A 22,795-nucleotide genomic window follows, 5' to 3' on the forward strand; every position below is an offset into this window, starting at 1 on the left:
TGTCCCTTGTCTATTGTTGTTATGGTGTAAATGCTAAGCAAGAGAACACTTTGTTTGGTCTAATACATGTATTATATTTTGGGTTATTTGTCAACTGATAAACCTTCATACCAATAATTGCTGTTATTATCTTCCGCCATAGGCGGAGGGATATTGTTTTGGCGTTGTCCGTCCGTCCGTCTGTCTTTCCGTCCGTCCGTGCGGCACTTTTGTGTCCGGAGCCATATCTTGGAAGTGCTTTGGCGGATTTCATTGAAACTTGGTATGAGTATATATATGGATAAGAGGATGATGCACGCAAAATGGCAGTGTACACCAGCTGTAAATAACGGAGTTATGACCCTTTGTATCTTGAAAAAATGCTTATTGATAAGAGGATGATGCTCGCCAAATGGCGTTGTACACCATTGGATAATAACGGAGTTATGGCCCTTTGTATCTTGAAAAAATGCTCTTTTTGTGTGTCCGGAGCCATATCTTGGAAGTGCTTTGACAGATTTAATTGAAACTTGGTATGAGTATATAAAACGATAAGAGGATGATGTTGGCGTTGTCCATCTGTCCAGAAATATTTGTGTCCAGAAGTATTTTGGCGGGGGATATCAATTCTACGAATTTGCTTGTTTATTATGATTTTGATACTGAACAAATATTGGTTGGGCTCTGAGATAACATGGCTAAATGCACTTACATAAAGTATCAGTCTGCGCAGGCTAATCAGGGAAGACACTTTCTACCTAAACTGGATTTTGTGTTAAGAACAGACTTCCTTTAAATCTAAAATTCTTTTTAAGCAGAAAGTATTGTTTCTGATTAACCTGTGCAGACTGCGCAGGCCAGTCTGGGACAATATTTAAACCTCGTGCGTTAAACCCTGTTTTCCCAGAGTGTGGCTCATATAGAATTTCATGAGTTGTTTCCCTTTTTTAGCTGGAAAGCGTCAAATGACAGATCTGAGTGCACACATTCCTGTGCTAAGGGCAGTAAGCGTGGCCAGCAACAAGGGAGACAACTTGACTGCGTTCAACAACTTCAAGAATGATCACTTGTATGGCCAAGACATTCTCAGTAAGTATCAAGTGCCCTGGTTTCATTGAAAACAGATTTTGATGATTATTTGAATACATTGCTACATTTTTTTTTAATTTGGGCTTGAAATGCCTTACTTGTGGTTTGTTGTTATGAAAAGTAAATATACTACTATGGTTTAATATTATATTTTTTCTGTTTTTTTATGATACATTTTTCTAAATATTGGTGTTTTTCTAACAACAATGTGAATGAAAACAGTATTTTTATTTTAAGATTTTACCACACACATAAAATGTTATTACTTATTTCTGTGCCTTGAAGAAAAAAATATATTCTGATATCTTTCAATATCTTTGACGTCTTCTTTCCATTTCCCTTTATAATTGATATTACTTGTTTGTCAATTGTCCATTTTGAAAATTATTATTAGAAACAACAAACCTGCCCTGTAAATTGTTATGAGCCTTGTTCTGAGGAAACTGGGCTTAATGCATGTGCGTAAAGTGTCGTCCCAGATTACGCACATGAATTAAGCCCTGTTTTCTCAGAACAAGACACAAATTGTTATGAGCCTCGCTCTGGCAAAATGGATTCAATCCACAAAGTGTCTTACCAAATAAGCCTTCGCAGTCCACACAGGCTAATCAAAACCGACACTTTTGGCTTTTATGGAATTTTTCGTTATAAGAAAGTCTCATTTAAAGTGGAAATTAGTCCCTGATTTGCTTGTGCAGTCTCATTTAAAGTGGAAATTAGTCCCTGATTTGCTTGTGCAGTCTCATTTAAAGTGGAAAGTTAGTCCCTGATTTGCTTGCTAAGACTGCTAAGGCTAATCTGGGATGACACTTTACGCACATGCATTAAGCCCTATTTTCCCAGAGCGGGCTCATATGATTATGTTTGGATATTGATATTGTGCAATTTTTTCCTGAAATGTCTTGTTTGTTAAGCGTGTTGCCTGTTGTTTGTTCAGGTCGTTGTAAAGTTGTTAAACTCCGTCCCCGTACCACAGTGGTAATGCCTCCTATTTACGCAGGTGTGTCAGCGCAGGCTGTGTGGCTTATAACCATCAACATGTTGCCATAAAAACACACATTGTCATATGGTGTATAAAAAACTCTCAATGTATAGTTTAGTTATATGGGTATGGTAACTGAAGTTGCGCTGATAATTGAGATAGTTAACAAATATTTACCTGTTACTGACAATACACTTTCGGGTATGTTGCCAATAAGTTTTGGTATATACTGCTGTTATTTCAAATACATGTATACTGAAATTTATACGAATCGCTCATTAATTCCACTCAGAGTTAACGTTGCATTATTGGCTTGTACTGACTTCTAGTGGCTTTTACAAAATGGCATGTGGTGCTTAATCTGGAGTGTTGTTGTTGTTTTCAGATGAAATTGGGTAACTTTTAACAATATAATATGTTTTCAATATTGCATTTTAGGAATAAAATAACTACATGAATTTTATTTGTAAGGTTGAAATAGAAAAATTTTGATTATCTAAATAGTAAGTATTTCTGTGACCTCTGTTGCTCATCTACATGGATATTATTCCGATATCACATCTAATATGCGGATAGGAATTTCGACAAAGTGATACATCCGTGATGATTAGCCACATAGACATTGTCTTAACTATTTAATATAAACTATAACTGTAACTCTTAACTAGTTATGTTAACTATATTCAACCAAACTCAAAACAACATATGCTGCATTTGGTGTGATATGAAACAAAGACCAGGTAATTTATTTTGTATTTTGTATTTTATTCCTCGTAGGCAAGTTAAAATTTGTTGGGCGGAGCGGAACTGCGCTTGACGTGCGCTACAGCGCGCACGCACAGGCTGAGGAGCCAGAAAGGCACACAAAAGAAGTCATACACTTGTACAATATGTTGTCAAATACGCCAAAAACAAGTGGTACAGTAGAGTGAATGTTTTGTCATGCTATCACCTTGTATTGGTGATGGAGGTTTTGTATTCATTTTTTCCTTTTTTCATTCATAGCTTGTGGCATTAGGCTTGAACCACTTGAAGGGTGTTTTGCACCGTATTTATCAAACCATGCATGCAAACCATTATTTATATCCGTTTCTGGTACCCTTTCCTTTAAACATTGTATGCAACTTGTGTTAAAACTATAATATATATTTATATATGGTTTATAGAGAAATATCAGTGAATTGAAACTGATATTTCACTGTTTCATTGATTGACCTGAAATATTTAAGATATCTTTGGTTTCCCCATTGTGATCCCACAATGTTACCAAGGGTGATTACTCTGCATTGAATGTTGATAAAAACATATGGATAAGCTTCCCTTGAACATATATGTAATAACATTTCAGGGCCCCCAAAGAGGAATTATATTGTCTGGAATGGCAAAAATACAAAAATAATCATTTGTAAGCATAAAATAAATAAAAAAATTTGTTGGATTTGATTGAATATTGATATTTCCACCAAATCCAACAAATATCCTCTATTTCTTTTGCTCTTTAATGCTACTGTTTTTTACTGAAATCCCTAATTGTTATCAAATGAAATTGTTATTTTTACTTGGCCTTTGTAAAAGTCCTATATGTTTCTGGTTTTTGGCATCAGGTTCTGATATCCCACGTATTATACTGTGTACATGTTGTATTCAATCTCATTTTATTTTAATCATGGACAATTGCTTGTTACAGTTGATAAGAACAGTGCCCGATAATCTATTCTAAGATCTTAATAAAGTCTACACTGTTACTCAAATATAACACGGATGATGGGGTCCAAGACACAAGACCACAATATTAACAGATCCGAATTAATAGTTCTAAGCTCATATATTGCCATGTAATGTTGTCATTCACCAATACATGCATATAAACCCTACCATATTACTAAATGTATACATTCCGCTTTTCAAGCTTGCATATATATCCAATAATCAAATATAATGACATCATCAATATGGCTAAAATAATTCTGGACATTTATGACGATGAATGTGTTTAAGTATTTAACACAACATAGGCCTAGCCATTTTTCAGAAGTATTTATGGTACAGTGCATTATGGGACAGATGTTTTTCATTGGGCACTTTTCATGATTAATGATAACCAATGGATGATTGAATATAAATTTAGATTGAATGCAATGTGTAATTGCATCATATGTAGTTTGCATGTAACTTAATTGTCTGGATTACTTATTTAATTTCCATAACTGTTATGTTTTCCATTGCATTTTTGCACAAAATATTTAAATACATATTTTCTACAAATAACAAAGAAATAAAACATGCGTCCTAAAATGTGTCAACAACGTGAAACATGGATGAAGACATGCTATTTTTCACATCTTTTTTGCACCAAACAAAAGATTATCACACTTAAACTTTCAAATGCGCAAGTAAATGGTTAGTCTCCAACAGAGTATAATTGAGCAATTATGCAATCAGCACAACTGGCGCCGCCATATTTGAATTTCAATAAAACTTTTGAGACTGAAATTCAAAGTTGGAGTAAAAACGGGAGCCAAGACCCAAACACTTTATATTTGATTTCTCGTTATAACGGACTGCGTAATATTGGATTTACAGTGCAATTAGCATCATGTTATTTGACATGGGTTATATACTTTGACATATTTAAATAATTGGAAGATTAACCTGTAATTGTCACTCAAAACAAATCTGCACAACCCCTTAGAATTTGTTTTCTCACAATGGGCCTCTTTTATTATATCAAATGCGCACAATATACACTACAAAATTAGAGGTGCAAGACAAACACTGCAGATAAATTTGAATTTTTCCTTTTAATACCTTAGAATGACTGCCTAGTGACCATTTAACGCAGGGGAAAAATTGCTTGTGTTACAAAATATACTGGCTGCTGACAGCATACAACAGCTGACCATTGAACTCAGGTGTGTTTGTCAGGGTTAATCTGACTGACCACTTTCACCAGGTGACCACTTAACTCGGGTGTGTTTGTCAGGGTTAATCTGACTGACCACTTACACCAGGTGACCACTTAACTCAGGTGTGTTTGTCAGGGTTAATCTTACTGACCACTTACACCAGGTGACCACTTAACTCAGGTGTGTTTGTCAGGGTTAATCTGACTGACCACTTACACCATGTTACCACTTAACTCAGGTGTGTTTGTCAGGGTTAATCTGACTGACCACTTACACCAGGTGACCACTTAACTCAGGTGTGTTTGTCAGGGTTAATCTGACTGACCACTTACACCAGATGACCACTTAATCAGGTGACTGCTTGGTCAGGTTCAACTGTACTTGTTGTGTGTATTCAAACAGCATTCTGACTGGGTTGGTTTATATCTTTGAGCATTATAAATTGTAGAAACACTCTGGGTAGTAACTTTTAAAATGATGGAATGTTTGCATGCATGGCAAGTTTTGTTACTTGATTTGTCTGTGTATTCACCTTAGCAACTTGGTTTGGCTCATTTTACACATACTACATCCCCTTGTGAGATAGTTGCAGACTAGCTTTTGTTTACAGGGACTTGCTGACTTGTGATATGCTATGCTTTGGCATTATTATAATTTTGCAAATATATTAAAGCATTATTTGTGCAGTTTTTCCTAGCCCCACATATGCATAATATATACATGTTTGTGTGTGCTGTTCTCAACTGTAACTTTTCATTATAAAAGGTACAGTTCAAATATGTCATGATTTACATCTTCTGTTCCAGTGAATATTTATGCACTTAAAAATGTGAGTCCTCAATGCATAGAAAATACAACCATTTATTTTAAAAAGACCTAGTACTTTCATTGTATTTTTTATTTTTATTTGAAGTATTTAGATTTGTTGAAGTGATTACCTTTCATAGAATTGTAGTTGGTATGATTATATTCATAGTGTGAATAAAAGCTATGTGTTGAATAGTGGTAGATGTTGGTTATTTTATTTTTTTGCACTTTGTTTGGACAAAATACTCTATATAAAATGTTTGGTAGATAGTCATCTGATTTTTGTATCGATTGCCTTATGTTTATTTGCACTGAAGACTTTTTCACTTGTTAATAATATACATTCATATAAGTATGTGGAGGGACAGATTAAATAATATTCAAATAATTGTTTGAAGGTTCAGCCTTCACTGTTATAAATAAAAAATGACATTATATTTTATATTAGTAACTTATACACATTGTTAAAAATGTATTTTAACAAATATCTTTAAGTATAGGTTTAAACAGCCAATATGCATTTTCCTACATATCAGTTGGGTATATTTAACTCTATGCAACACTATTTTAACTTGATTTGGTACTTACTTTAGTTAGAACAGTGTTGCAAAACATTATAATGACCATTTATCATCAACGCAACACTGACCTAGATTTAAATAAGCAGACTAGAGTAATAGAATGACAACATAGTAAAGCTATGATGTCATTATTGTTTGATGTCATGAAGTAGTTCCTAGAATTTTATTTTTAGCAAGTAGCTAACAAAATGCAGACAGCTAGATTCTATCAAATATTTTCATGAATTGAATGTATAGACTATAGTGTTCACAGTTCCTATAATAGTTAGGACTTGTATTTTGCCAGGGTGAGTGCATGTTTAATTATATAATTATAATGATAATACTTATTAATAATAATAATAAAAATAATAATAATAACAATAGAGAATCTACTAATATGCTGTGTGTTCACAATGTTGTAGGTCACATCTTTGAATTTTTTGCATGTGCTGTTTATTCCAGTTTACAAATGTTTTCTGCTGCAGATACATGATTGCACAAATTTTAGTATGGGTTATGTCTTGTTTATAACGGACACAACACACATTGATAACATGAATGTTTGGATAATGAAGAATTTGCTAATGATTTAATTTTTGCCATTGGGTAAACAGGCAGTTAAAAAAAAATAGTACAATAATTGTTGTATCTTACCCATTTGAGTTTAGCAAAAAACAGAATTATTAAAATGAAATTAAACTAAAATAATAGTATGATATAGCTCTACTTTGTGAGTTTAATAAGCATTTCAAACAGATAATGACAAGATAAGAAAAATTTGAGTGAAGTATTCAGGTTTTGGCCTATTGATGGACCAGAAAAGGTCAAAATAGAAATTGGTGTACAGTACCTGACTGAAGTAAATGTGAATTTATACAGGTTCTCCCAGACTATCAATCTCTCCCAGACTATCAATGTCTCCCAGAATCTGCAGTTATAGTGTGGATTCTGTCCAGTTAGCTATCTATCCAGGTACCTTCACTGCCTGTACACGAGAGGACCACCCTCCACTACTCCCTGTATTTCAAACTTTGCCCTTAATATTTGTTATACATGTACTCCAGCACCCATTTTTCTTTCCCATTATCCAATTAAAGTATTTTATAACCTTACACTCTTTTTACCACCTTTGTAGTAAGCACATTTAATTTGTAAATATGAATGTTGGTTTCTTATTTTTAGCTTTCATGGATGTGTTGTTGTTTTTTGCACTTCTACATGTGGTTAAGTACATAAAAATGATGTCTTCTTGAAATAGAAAACATTTAACATCTCCGCTGAATATATATTGATTGAAAACCAAGAACAACTTCCAGTATGCAAATTTAAAAGCAAAAGTCTTGTGTGGCTCAATTACAGCTGTTTGTAGATGTTATTTACTTACTCTTATATTGGAAATTTCAATTTACTCTAGAGGCTACTATTACAGCTTAACGTCAGAAGACAGGTCAACATCTTAATATTGTAAACCGCACTGGCTTTAGCGGAATAGAGAGGACATGGAAATTGATTCCACGCTGCATAACTGGTTATTTTCAATTAAATCTGCAGCATTGTCTGGAGACAGGTTTATTGAATACGAATATTTAGTGATCAATCAATCAATTTCTTGGCATTGATCTCTGTGTATTATAATTACAGTGGGCGACTATGAATCTCAGATACACACACAGTCTCTGGAGGATTTCTATCAATCGGCCGAGAACTATTACCCCACCCACCTGCCAAAGTATGGTGCTCGGATACTGATGATGTCAGCTCCCACCTCCAGGATGAAGGGACCAGTAAAGCAGCAGGGACCCAAGGGAGGGGACAGGGGTGGAGTCAAAACAGCTGCACCCAGGGAGAACAAGAACCACGCCAAACAGTCTGATAAAAAATCTGCAGGAAAGGCAACTGCAGTAGATGTGTCTCATAAACAGGGGAGGTAAGCATGATCTTGCGCTTACTTATTTTTTGTCGAAAAGTTTTGCAAAAATAGGATTTAAATGTTTAGGGTAAAATGTGGAAATATTTGCTGATGTAGAAATGTTCTGCAGATGACACAGTTTTAAGCGTTAACGATTTATAATGGAACACTTTTGTTGAGCCCAATTGCCGTACGCTCTGATAAGCTGTCACAATTGTTGACAGTTTGAGCATAAGTTATACTTAAGATTGATACTCAAATATTATTCACGGGAACTATCAATTCACTATTTTTCATGTTTTAGATTCCTTTGCACCTTGTGTATTAACATGGTTCTTCAGTAGGCAAAAACAGTTTGTAGTGTGTAGTTCATGCATAATGAAATCACTAACTTTGCAATTAACACATGGGACTGAATCGCCTTGCATAATGTTTTTTTTAAGGAGTCCTCGCTCGCAAGATGGTGATGAGGAGGACGAGATCTTGTACACTGCAGAGCCCTCTGAAACCCAGGTGAAGCTGAACACAGTCGTTGGGCTGATTGATCACGTTAAGGATGAGATGAACTTCTTCAAAGAAAAGGTATGAACACTATCAGACAAAAACTGCTTGTTTGATATACTTGCATTAAACCACTCAATGAAATACCCTAGTGTTTTAATGTGTTCCCGATTCTGTGGACTTCTGTGATTTTTGCCAAATTTGGGGTGGTTTATGCTGTTATGATATAAGTAATATCTCAATTCTTAACCACTCAGATATGAAAATTGACCAGGGCCCTTGCTACACTTTGGGGGATTGGGGCCGGGGCCCTAAGAGGGGGGAATTTCACGTCATTTTTGGCGAAAAGGGGAATTTTAGAATATCTTTTCACCAACCATTCAACACTTAAAATTGCTATATTTTAATGTAATTTACATAAATATACATTTAATCAAAGGTTAATAGCACGATACCAGCTGGCAACATGGATAAAAAAGTTAAAAAAAAAAATTTGGAGGGGGGAATTTTTAGCTGAAAGAGGGAAAAAAAGTACATGAGTATAGTATTTTAAGAGGGGAATGGGGCCAAATTTCGGCCCAAAAAACGGCCAAACGAAGGCCCTGTTGACGTGTTTGTAGTTGCTAAGAAAGTCAAATTAAATTTAAGACCTTTTCTTACTAGATCCAAGTTTTAAAGGTTTCATTTTAAATCTTAAGGTTCTGCTGAATAGCAATCAGTATAAAGCCTGAACAGACTGTGATTTACTCGCAGACTGGACTGGTTTAATGCTGGTTTTATATAGCCATTTTCACTTTGCTTAGGATCGGGAAAGGGTTATACTGCATGATACTTATTTCAGCTTGCACCAGTGCCAATGGCTGGTTTCCGCCAGCCTGCAAGCACAAGTGTTTCCAGTAAGCCCCTGTCTCGCCCGGGCTCCACTGCCAGCAAGGCCAGTCGCCCAAAGTCCTCAGTGGTACGTCCACCACCCCGGTCACCCAGTCCCCAGGGGAGACCCGGAACACCCATGTGAGTTAACTAACAATTGTGTGTATGTTTATATTTAAAGGATATCTCTTCTATATAAAATTCCAGTGTAGGCGGAAAGTGTTGTCCCTTATTAGCCTGTGCAGACTGCACAGGCTATTCTGGGAAGACACTTTACGCACAGGCATGAAGCAGTAAACCGTGCTGGTCAGCTATGTTGGTTCAAGACTAGATTCGCAATCCAGGATTTTGCAGATTTTTATTCTGGTCTAGCAACAACTTGAGGTGATTGGAAATATAACATTTTATTTGCTCATTTTCTCATCCCACCTCTGTTGTCTATGAGTATATGAGTCTGTGCACTTCATATTGGTTCCACTCTAACTAGATTGAAATGATCAGATTATTATTCAATGGTATTCTCCACTTATTCACCGCATAGAATGAACAATAGATTCATCTTCATCATACACCTACCTAATAATTATTCTCTTTCTAGAGCTGTTTTCTGGGAGAACTGGTCTGAATAGTTGAGCTTTAAGTATCCTCCCAGATTAGTCAGCACACTCCACACAGGCTAATCAGGGAGGACACTTTTCCTTTTTGGTATTTTTTGTTTAAAGGAAGCCTCTTCTTAGCGAAAATCCAGTTGAGGCGCAAAGTGTCATCCCAGATTAGCCTGTGCAGACTGCACAAGCTAATCTGGGATGACACTTTACGCACATGCATTTAAGTCCAGATTTTCCATAACAAGGCTTATAATAATTCCCCCAGGGAGACAGATGAGATCTTGATGGGTGAGGCGGAGGTCCCCGCAGACCTCTACAGCAGGGTGCAGCTGCCCAACAGGCCCCACTCGGCCACTGTCAATCGGGCTGTGGACTGGCGCGGCAAGGTCACACCGGAGGCGGCTAAGATCAGGTAGGTGTATGAACATTAAAGGATGTGTATTATTAACCCTACGATTCTTTTAAAAAAGAATGAGAGTACAAATTATTTTAAAATTTAACTTATAATGCCATAATGTTGAGTCTAGTTTATTTGAAAACAAACTTCTCAATAGTCTTAAGTTCTAAATGACATGATTGGTTCAACTGGCTACAATTGAACTCACCTACTTTAACATGATTTGTTCAACTGGCTACAATTGAATTCTCCTACTATAACATAATTTGTTAAACTGGCCACAATTGAATTCACCTACTTTAACATAATTTGTTCAACCGGCTATACTTGAATTCACCTACTATAGCATGATTTGTTCAACTGGCTACAATTGAATTCATCTACTATAGCATGATTTGTTCAACTAGATACAATTGAATTCACCTACTATAACATGATTTGTTCAGTTCGCTACAATTGAATTCACCTACTATAACATTATTTGTTCAACTGTACAATTGAATTCATCTACTATAACATGATTTGTTCAACTGGCTTTACTTGAATTCACCTACTATAACATGATTTGTTCAACTGGCTACAATTGAATTCACCTACTATAACATGATTTGTTCAACTGGCTACAATGAATTCACCTTCTATAACATGATTTGTTCAACTGGGTTCAATTGAATTCACCTACTATAACCTGATTTGTTCAACTGGCTACAATTGAATTCACCTACTATAACATGATTTGTTCACTTGGCTACACTTGAATTCACCTACTATAACATACTTTGTATAACTGGCTACAATTGAATTCACCTACTATAACATGATTTTTTCAAGTGGCTACAATGAATTTGCCCACTATAACATGAATTGTTCAATTGGCTATATTTGAATTCATCTACTATAAAATGATTTGTTCAAGTGGCTACAATTGAATTCACCCACTATAACATGAATTGTTCAACTGGTTACACTTGAATTCACCTACTATAACATGATTTGTTTAATTGGCTACAATGAATTCACCTACTATAACATGATTTGTTCAACTGGGTACAATTGAATTCACCCACTATAACATGAATTGTTCAACTGGCTACAATTGAATTCACCTACTATAACATGATTTGTGCAACTGGCTAAAATTGAATTCACCTACTATAACATACTTTGTTGAACTGGCTACAATTGAATTCACCTACTATAACATGATTATTTCAAGTGGCTACAATTGAATTCACCCACTATAACATGAATTGTTCAATTTGCTATATGTGAATTCATCTACTATAAAATGATTTGTTCAAGTGGCTACAATTGAATACACCCACTATAACATGAATTGTTCAATTGGCTATATGTGAATTCATCTACTATAAAATGATTTGTTCAAGTGGCTGCAATTGAATTCACCTACTATAACATGAATTGTTCAATTGGCTATATGTGAATTCATCTACTATAAAATGATTTGTTCAAGTGGCTTCAATTGAATTCACCTACTATAACATGAACTGTTATTTGATTTGATGACTCACACCTCACTCAGTGACATGACCAGATAATCTGTTTGGTTTATTCATGTTATTTGATGTTGTCTCAGATGAAATAAATTAAATGTGTTCAATGTATAAAAAATACATATCAAGAGACATGCACTTACAAATCAATTTAGTTTAGACAGGGATTTTGTGTTCACATGGTTTGGTTGGGGCAGGTTTCACTGTAGTACATAAGTAAAATTGTATAAAAAATCTCAGAAAATCATGCAGGTAATAAGGACAAGTGTTTGTAACAAGTTTTTCTGGACACATAGATTTATTCTATGTTTATAAAATCTTTCATATGTTTCTTTAAACTATCAAGTTATTTTGGTTCATACATTTCTCAACATAAATAACTTTCTGAGATCGTTTATGTTTGTCTTTGTTTATAAATACACATAATAATTTTTATGCCCCTGGTAGGGTGGCATATAGCAGTTGAACTGTCCGTCAGTGTGTCAGTCAGTCTGTCCGTCCGTCCGAAAACTTAAAAATTGGCCATAACTTTTGCAATATTGAAGATAGCAACTTGATATTTGGCATGCGTGTGTATCTCATGAAGCTGCACATTTTGAGTGTTGAAAGGTCAAGGTAAAGATCATCCTTCAAGGTCAAAGGTCAAAAAACAAAATCCAAGGAAGTAACAAGCTTTAAAGGGAGATAATTTCTATTTTATATCATTTGGCAGGTACAGATCATTTTAACAAGGGAAGTAATGTTTTTTAAAAGGATATAATCTGAAACAAAATTTAAGGTCAATGTCTACCTTGACGGTCAAAAGTAAAAAAATACAATCCAAGGGAAGTAATAAGCTGTAAAAGGGAGATAATTTTTAAACCTGCGGCGCAAAAGGGGGCATTGTGTTTCTGACAAACACATCTTTTGTTGTTTACTGCTAGTTTAACTTGATCATGGTGATGATGCAAACTCATTATATTGTTGCTCAGACAACTTATAAGCATTAAACATACGTATGGTATTCAAAAACTTGTCTGTATCAATTCCAATGTAATGGCTAACTGGAGATATTGTTGCCGCTTGTGAAAGCTAGCACATGAAACCATGTATATTAGTTTGATGTGTGAAATAGACAGTTCAGTTTCTATATGTTGGACACTATTATTTTTTTGATACCCCGCCAAAGGCAGATGGATATAGAATTGGTGTTGTCTGTCCATTTGTCTGTCACAAAAAAATAAATTGGCGGGGGATATCAATTCAAAGAATTTGTTTGTTATAAATAAATTTCTCCTGTTATATAAGAAACAAAATACATTTGTTGTAACTATAATACCTACTATCAAAGGGATTTGTTCTTTTTGAAAGAATATTCCATTTACACGTTACAAAATCTCATGCTTTAAGGTCAAAGATGCGTTTTGGAGGTCACAGCTATGTTCAGAAGATGAAACCTTCCTTGCGTACAGCTGGCTCCCAAAGTGCAGGAAAGAGGCCCAAGACAGCTCCTATTTCAGTCAAAGAGAAATGGAACACAAAGGAAAAGGTGAAAAAGAGAAAATTTGTATTAGAAAGATGTTAATGGGTTGATAGTGAAACTACTATGTCTGGGTCTAGGTCTAGGTCTGGTCGATATAATCATGAAATAATCTGGGAATAATCAAACCAAAATAGTGTTAAATCTTGCTTTTTTCAAAATTGAAGTTGGCAATTAATGAAAAAAATGTGGTATTTAAAATTTTAGACATTTTTCATTTGACTGACAGGTGATAACAAACTTAAAATATTTAAAGAAATACTTTGGAACTTGCATTTTTTTTTCTAAGTGATTTTGTTATTGACTTGTGATTTGTTCTTTTTAATTAATGCCCTACTTGTTTCACGGAAAGAGACTAAAGTATATTGTTTGTCCGTCTGTCTGTCCATCAGAATCTGGTTCCTGCACTAAGTCAAAAAGTTCTTAAATAAGGTTGATGAAACTTGGAATGGATAATGGGCTTATGAGGAATATTGCACTATATAACATCTTGTGATTGCCATGGTAACCGAAATATCTGAAAACTAAAATCTAAATCACTTTGTAACTCAAAAATTACATAAGATAGTTGAGGAAGCTCATGAGATCTTTTAACTCAAACATTTAATGGATGGATGGCCATGTGGATAATATGCACCTTATTTGAGTTTTTTGGTCAGATAAAATAGTTGTTGCTGTGGCTAAAGAAACAAGTGAAAATTATAATCTGAATCCTTAAGTTAAAGTTCTAAAGCTATTTTGATTTAACTCGTGTAACTCAAAAAGTTAAAGGATGGAGATCTCGCCATTTGGGGAGTTCCCATTTTGTTTTAAAATCTCTTCAAATTAATATTGTTCTTTCAGTTACAGAAACGAATGACAACTAAAATCTGGATCTTGCTGTATCTAAAAGTACTTAAGATAGGTTCATGAAACTTATGGAGATCCTGTTCCTTCCCCGACATTAATCATGTTGGGTACTGCTGTGTTGTTTTTGACAGAGCTCTTGATGTTTTGTTGATCTTGTTGTGTTATATTATAATTAATCATTATAAGTCCAAAAATGACCCTGAAAAATCTTGGACATTCTTTAACAACATAATTTTCTAAATATGTCTTTATAACATACCAGAACTTTTAAAATCTGAATTTACTTATTCAAGCTTTCATAGTGATGTGATATTATGTTTCAATTCTTCATTGATATTTAATACTAGGATTCAGAAATCATGTCACTGCCAGAAGTGAAAATACAGGTAAGATAGTAGCACCACCCTGTAGCACATTGGTCTGGTGCTTGGAGTCAGTCCTGAAAAAGACAAGAACAAAAAGATGAAAAAAATAACCCTTGCTTTAGGAAAATGGGGTTTAATGCCATATGCTTAAAGTTTCATCCAAGTTTAGCCTGTGTTTGTCAGCACTGGCTAATAACGGATGACTTTTTCAGCCAAAATTTGGCTTAGAAGAGACTTCCTTTTAACGAAAAATACAATAAAAGCAAAAATGGTGGTCCCTGATTAGCCTGTGTGGACTCGTAAGCTTATCTGGGAAGACATTTTACACAGATGCATTAAACCCTGTTTTGCCAGAACAAGGCTCAAATGGTGTCCTTCAGGTATTGTGGCTTTTAAGTGGTATATATTATAGCTGCTTTTATTTAAAGATTGGTATATATCGTATAATGTGGAGATACTTGTGTAATTCTGCATTGGATTGGATGGTAATGGAGGATGACATGTCCTTAATGTTTACAAATAAGGGTTAGAGATGGTCGCTTGTTGTTTATAGAGTTAAAGTATTCGTAGTCTACTTGGAAAAGCACTTTTCCAGTTTTGTTTGTTTTTGTGTGTTGAGTCTTAATATTGACTTAGGTATGTTGTTGATTCTAGGCCTTGATTTGTTTCAAATATTTATTTATGATAAATGAGAGGTCTTCTTCTCGCAGAATTCTCTTCCAGTTGTCTTCCTATGTTGATTTGTCTCCCTTACACATATACGGTACACAAAGATGTCAAATACATAAATTGTGACATATTATTAATTTAAATCAGGGTCAAATCACAATATTGAACGCTATGTCTTCTCAGCACAATTGTGTAAAATATATATATATAATTGTAAATTTTGTTTTATAATGTTGATTGAGTTGAATTCTGTTGAAACTGACATTCTGCAAATAAAATATGAAAACATTTATCTTTTTAAGTTTTAAAGATAAGTTTATCATTAAAAAAAACAAATGTTTGTTGATTTGTTTCAATGTTCTCTATTGTCATCACCAACTTTCTCTGTTGTTATGGTTGAAGTTTAGTGTGCAAGCGGAGTCAACACATTTAAATATTTGCATGTTGTACAATGTTCCCTGCATGTCTGTTTACATAAAATAGTGTGCAGTAATGTGGTTGGAGTTTAAAATTACATATAAAAAATTGTTTAAGTCTTTCAATGTAGATTAAATATCAATAATAATAATATATTAAAATTTAAGCTAAGATATGTTCTATCAGTAGAATGTTTTAAATAGCTTATACATTGCAAGTAAATGTTGTAAATATATATTGTTATTAAAGGACATAATTAGTTGCCATTTTATATGCAACAAAATATGGTGATGGTGTTATTGTTAAAGAAATATTTGCTGATAGTATATAGTTTGTATGTCATTTTTAAGAACTATCCAGACATAGTTCCTACATACCCAACATACCCTGTTAAACGTCAGTCCGAGAAAGTGTCAGTCCTTATCACTATTACGGTAAGACTTGCACGAGTTGAATGAATTATGCACAAAACTTTTATTTACGTGCATGGGTATCATATTTAGTTAATAATTCTATCAATTGCTTATAAAGAATAACAACTTATATAATGTATGCCTTCAAGTTATTCTTAATCTAAATACAATAATATCATATTATGACAAAAAGAACATGATCAACAATAACATTATAATTGATTACTTATTCATAATATAATATAATATATTTATACACATAATTATAATAATAATAATAATAATTATACAAGTCATCACCACCAGTACCACCACCAACAATCACCATATTCGAAATCACTAAAATCACTTAAATCATCATCATCATCATCATCATCACCACCACCATCTCCATCATCATCATTATTTGCATTAAATGTAAAAAAAAACAATAAAGTATAGATACAAATATTCATCATCATAATTGTTGCATCATTAATATTGCCATCATTTATGTATTTACAAATTCATGCAAGTTATAAGTCCCATGATTAATACTTGCATAATTAACAAGAAACGTTTTGATAACTAATTAAAGTAGCAAATAATTATATAAAAAAAATAACTGGAATTTTACAAGCTTAGATGTACTCCTGTAATGAAACTTAAATACACTTTTCTTGTAAACTGTTGATTATTAATTTTTGTTTGATATTTTTGTCTTTTTGTTAGATAAACTTAAGAAATTTGTTTAGTGTAAAATAGTGTTTAGTCGCTGCAACAAAAGTCTTTGGCTTTAGATTTTCAAAGAAAGATAAAAAACTAACAGGCTATGTTTTGAGAGTGATGGTAGATATTTTCTAATCAACATTTTAAGACATGCATTAGTCATTAAAATGATAAAGTAAGACAATATGCGGGAGTAAAACACAGTGTGTATTTATGTTTTTACATGTTCTAATTTTAATAACTATTCAAATATGGGAATGATTCATCCCATCATATCATAAAGTCATCTTTATCATAATTTATGTGCACTTAAAACTGTGCAAATACAATATGAAGTGGCAACGGTTGACCTTCGACTCTGTAATGTAATATGCATGTAAAAAATGAGGCACTGTTTGACTGGTACTTCCTCACTCATAAATAAAAGACTGGTTTGGGTTTTCATATTTTTACTGTGCTGAAATTTAGGGGTTATGTGTCTTGTATGATATTTTTCAAAGTAGATAAATGAGTCGCGTTCTGAGAACACTGGGCATAATGCATGTGCGTAAAGTGTCATCCCAGATTAGCCTGTGCAGTCCGCACAGGCTAATCAGGTACATCTGCACGCTTAAAATAAATTTTCGGTAAAAAGGGACTTCCTTTAAATGAAAAATACCAGGCTAGCCTGGGACAACACTTTAAGCACATGCATTATGCCCAATGTTCACAGAACAAGACACAAATAATCAACTACATGATAGCTAAAATAACTTACCTTCTATGTAAACTGTTTGGTTTAGAATAAAAACCAGAAACTCGGACAAGACCCAGAAAATTCATGCGTGGTATCCCCTGACAGGTCTTTTTTTAAGTAACACTATTATATAAATATTAAATTGACCTCTTGTTAAAGCGTTTTGCTTAAAATGGGCCCATAGCAAGCAAGGTCCACCTTTATTACCTCATTGGGTGAGAATATGCTTTAAATATTAGTTAATTGTCAGTTTGTATTTATTTGAAACAATCTTTGTGTTGAGAAAAAACAAAAAACAAAAAAACCAAAAAACTCTGCACTTGTTTGGTTTTGTGTTCTGGATAAAAACCATTCCTACTGTACAGTATGTTTTTTTCGCTTTGGTTGTGTGGCAAAGATTTTTTTACATCTGCCGTTTGAACATTTGGGTGACTTGCTTGGGAACGAGGTACTTATGTATCATATGCGGATGTCTATTATTGGTTAATTTTAAGAAGTACCTTCTTTTTCAGAAGTTTGACAGGAACAATTGGATACCATTGTTAAGCATCTGAAAGAGGAAAATAACAATGTCCTATCCAGTCTGTATATGTCAGGCATGGATTTTGTTAAAAGAATCACTTAGATCATGACATACTGAATTGAGAAGTGTGATATGAACTAGCCATTGAGCTTGTTATAGATAATTTGCCTTGAAAAACATTACTCTTGTAAACCCTTTTCCACTTAGAAGCTAAGTGAAATTGGCTATATGCAAACAGCATAAAACCAGAACAGCCTGCAAGTAACTCGCAGTCTGTTCAGGTTTTATGCTGTTTGCTGCTCATCAGTATCAAAGGGTTGGAACTGAAACCTTTAAAACTTGGATCTAGTAAGAAAAGCTTTTAATTAAATGTAACTTTATAAGGGACTACGAACATGTCAAAATACGTATCTTGGTGTTAAAGGGTTAAATGTTTATCATATTTGTTGTTTATTCGTGGGTGTGAGGTGTGTGTATTAGGACTGTGATGACAACAAAAGGGTGCGCTTGCAAATCAACATTGGGTGTTACTGATGCAAGGTATGTTTTGTGTTCCACATGATAGTATAGCTGATTATTGGTTAGCATGGTGAAGTGCCTCTTCCAGGAGTGTGATAAGAACGAGCGAGTCCCACAGGCGGCCAGTAACACGATGACCCAGGTCGACGACCGAGACATGGACCGAATCATGAGCATCCAACATCTTATGGGCTCAAGTGACTCCAGGTAGGCCAAGCCCCAGTTGTTTCATGATAAACTTATAGAAAATATAATTTAAAATCTCTGAAACAGCAAGGGTCTTGGGTTAAATATTGTTGTGTAACATCATGTAGTGGTCATGTTAATAATTTGTTTAAACCATGCCCTAGGGTGAAAATTTGCTCTGCTTGGGGGTTTGGGGTGAATTTTTTATGTCCCCCACTATAGTAGTGGGGGACATATTGTTTTTGCCCTGTCTGTTGGTCTGTTGGTCTGTCTGTTGGTCTGTTGGTCTGTCTGTTGGTCTGTCTGTTGGTCTGTCTGTTTGCGCCAACTTTAACATTTTGCAATAACTTTTGCTATATTGAAAATAGCAACTTCATATTTGGCATGCATGTGTATCTTATGAAGCTGCACATTTTGAGTGGTAAAAGGTCAAGGTCAAGGTCATCCTTCAAGGTCAGAGGTCAAATATATATGGCCAAAATCGCTCATTTTATGATTACTTTTGCAATATTGAAGATAGCAACTTGATATTTGGCATGCATGTGTATCTCATGGAGCTGCACATTTTGAGTGGTGAAAGGTCAAGGTCAAGGTCATCCTTCACAAGTTCAAGGTCATCCTTCAAAGTCAAACGTCATATAGGGGGACATTGTGTTTCACAAACGCGTCTTGTTTTAAATTGAATACATATTTTGTATATGATATCAGATTATGGTCCTCCATTATAGATTATTCAAATAATTTTCTAGGGTTCAAAATCACCGTGCCACATTATACACGTCAACCAGCTAGGGCCATCTTGGCTCTCAGTTTTAAAAGAAGAGTCTTTTTCAAGCCATTTTGGTTAAGTCTGTCTATTTTATAACAGAGATTGTTTATTTTTTGTACTAAAAAAGTAACAAATATCAGTGAAGGACAAAAACTTGTATTGACAGGAAGCTATTGGTAATAAATACAATCTATGCATATATAGAAAATGTATTTCTTAATTCTATTATTTTGCATTCCTCTGAATTAATCATAATTAAAATATTAAAAAAAATGTATGTCTATTTTTGTGTGGGGCTTGTTGGCTCCATTTAGTTTTGGCCAAATTCTGTTGAACATTACTGATCAAATGGTTGTGCCATACAGGTGTGGGTGTTTTTTATTGGGGTAAGGGAAGTTTGGGGCGTCCTATATGTGAGCTGTCAAAGTGATTTCCTGATTTCAAGTTACGGCTCGATGGGCTCATTGTTCCTGGATGAAGACTTCCTGCGATCATTTAACTCGCGCTACGCACTTCGATCCTCCTTGAGTCATGTGACAACTGACTCACAGAACCGTGAGTTCCTCAGTTTTGTCGCACCTACCCCCAGGATTGTTGTCCCAGGTATGTATTGTTGGGTTCAATGCTGCCTTCCCCTGTCTTTGGGTGCAATTTCTTTCTTCTTTTATTGTTAAGGTTTCTAGTTGAGCCTTCTTCTGCTCATTCCGGGAAAACTGGTCTACATGCAAGTGTGTTAAGTGTCGGCCCAGATTTGCCTGTACACTGTCTGCTTTTATGGTATTTTTTGTTTAAGGAAGTCTCTTCTTAGAGAAAAAACCAGTTAAGGTGCAAAGCGTCGTTTCAGATAAGCCTGTGCCCAGTTTTCCCAGAAAGAGGCGCAAATATTGTCCCCTACCGGTTTCACCGGAAGGGACTTATGGTTTGCGCTCCGTCTGTCAATCAGTCTGTCTGTCACACTTTTATGGATCCTGTGATAACTTTAAAAGTTCTTTATATTTTTTTTCATGAAACGTGAAACATGAATAGATGGCAATATGGACATTATGCACGTCATTTCATTTTTTCCTATGTCAAAAATTCTGGTTGGTATGACAGCAACAACAAAATTCTGACAGTGGTGGAATTTCTGACAATGGTGGAGCCGGTAGGGGACATATATTGCTTGTTTTTTTTATGTGATAATGGTGCTCCAGTGGGTTGCGATGCATAAGTTGATTATATTTTGTATTCTTCAATTGAATAGAAATGAAAACAGTCAGCAAGTATCACAAAAGCCATCTGAACAACATGGTTGTGTAATATTTGGATTGATCAGATGATTTGCATAATTGACTGCAAGCTTTGGAATTTTCCTTAACAATGTCAACAGTGTTGTAATTGTCCTCTACCGGTTGGCTTGGCAATAGTCTTGTTATTTCTAATTGAGTTTTCTTAATTTCTCAAAATGTTGATTTTGTTTAGATTATTTGTTTACTTCTTTGATGGGCTTTTTGCAAAATTAAAAATTTTTAAACCCATTTGATTATGATCTAATACATACGGAATATTACGCTAGTCAATTGTTCCACGAGTTTGTATCACTCGAGTGGCTTGTGTGATGATGTATCACACAAAAGGCGGAGCCTCGAGTGTGATGCAAAATAGCACAAGCCACGAGAGTGATACAAGCTCTTGGAACAATTGACTCGCGTAATATTCCTTTTATTATATACAAAAACTTATGAAAACAGTTAACAATTGTATTTTTTACTTTAACAAAACTGACAAAGCAATGACTAAAACGGTACGGCATAGTTTATTTAAGACGCGTATGAATACAGTTTATGTTAATTAACGTGTAAACATTCGAATCGGGAAAACACAGGTTTCCGACACGCTTACCTTAATGCCATTGTTAATCCAATGTTTATAACAATTAAGTTGACAACTTTTATCCAATGTTTATAACAAAAACGTTGAAACAATATGCACTTCCACTTCTATCTTCCATGTCTTTATCGAAACTTAGTTTAAACACCACTATTTTATTGTATTCCTATCAAAATATACATTTATGCATGATAAACACACACTCCAAAATATGTTTTGAATTCGTTTGATGTTTTTAACAAATAGTTTACTGTTAAAAATCACCATGTCCGACAGGTCCTTAAATTCCATAGAGTTTAGATAAAACTATTGTGCTTCGTCACAGAAATGATGTCACACGATGTTCTACGTAATATTTGTAATATAAAATATTTATATTTTTGGTGCGCGTAATGTGACGTCATTTAATGGGTCGAAGAAGTCCGGCTAGTATGGTATTACGGAATTGGAAACAGCGAGTAGCGTAATATGGGATTTTTATTTAAATGATTGATACAACCTGTATTTTGTTAAAAGCATTAAACAGGTATATAATAAAAGTTATTATAAGTATGTATTTGTATGCTTGCGTAATGCAAAATAAGATTAACTCATTAACCCATTCATGCCTAGCGTCCTGAAAAAAGGACATTGCAAATAGCGTAAACCCAGATGAGACGCCGCATTATGCGGCGTCTCATCTGGGTCTACGCTGTTTGCTTAAAGGAATCTCTGTAAGAATTGTTCTAAATATAGAAATAAATATACTAGACATCCCTAATTTTGGAATGGAATTGATCCAATTTAGAAGGATGAGAGACTCCACTAGGCATTAATGGGGCTCGATTGGTCATTGTCGGCTCGGGTACTACTAACATGTACCCCGGGTACACAAGGATGGGAGAGTCCACTGGGCATAAATGGGTTAATATCATAATGTACTGATTTAAAAAAAATCAAACAAATCTGACCAAACCCTTAAGATACAAAACTGATTAAATTGTTTAAAATGCTGATTTGCTGATAAAAAAAGTGAATTATTTCTAACTGCTTACTTGCTGCTAAAATGAAAGATTCACTGATTGAAGAATGTTTAAAGTAGCTTATTTGATATGAACGTTTACTATTGGTTTTGTTTATTGATGTGTA

General features: G+C 34.4%; 1 protein-coding gene across 7 annotated transcripts in view; it reads left to right on the plus strand.

The window, feature by feature from the left end:
* LOC127879720 (uncharacterized) overlaps positions 1–22,795 on the plus strand; it is a 101,292-nt gene that overhangs the window by 33,502 nt on the left and 44,995 nt on the right. For 5 of the 7 annotated variants that reach the window (XM_052426722.1, XM_052426721.1, XM_052426723.1 and 2 more), the window contains 10 exons: positions 931–1,068; positions 2,828–2,968; positions 7,968–8,253; positions 8,679–8,817; positions 9,578–9,747; positions 10,480–10,626; positions 13,515–13,653; positions 14,841–14,879; positions 18,932–19,050; positions 20,244–20,401. In XM_052426722.1, the coding sequence (XP_052282682.1) occupies positions 931–1,068; positions 2,828–2,968; positions 7,968–8,253; positions 8,679–8,817; positions 9,578–9,747; positions 10,480–10,626; positions 13,515–13,653; positions 14,841–14,879; positions 18,932–19,050; positions 20,244–20,401 (1,476 nt within the window). The remainder of the gene's footprint in view (positions 1–930; positions 1,069–2,827; positions 2,969–7,967; positions 8,254–8,678; positions 8,818–9,577; positions 9,748–10,479; positions 10,627–13,514; positions 13,654–14,840; positions 14,880–18,931; positions 19,051–20,243; positions 20,402–22,795) is intronic. The other 2 variants (XM_052426724.1, XM_052426726.1) reach the window with 2 other exon arrangements.

The sequence above is a fragment of the Dreissena polymorpha genome, chromosome 4 (genome assembly GCF_020536995.1).
Source record: "Dreissena polymorpha isolate Duluth1 chromosome 4, UMN_Dpol_1.0, whole genome shotgun sequence".
Taxonomy (NCBI): Eukaryota; Metazoa; Mollusca; class Bivalvia; order Myida; family Dreissenidae; genus Dreissena; species Dreissena polymorpha.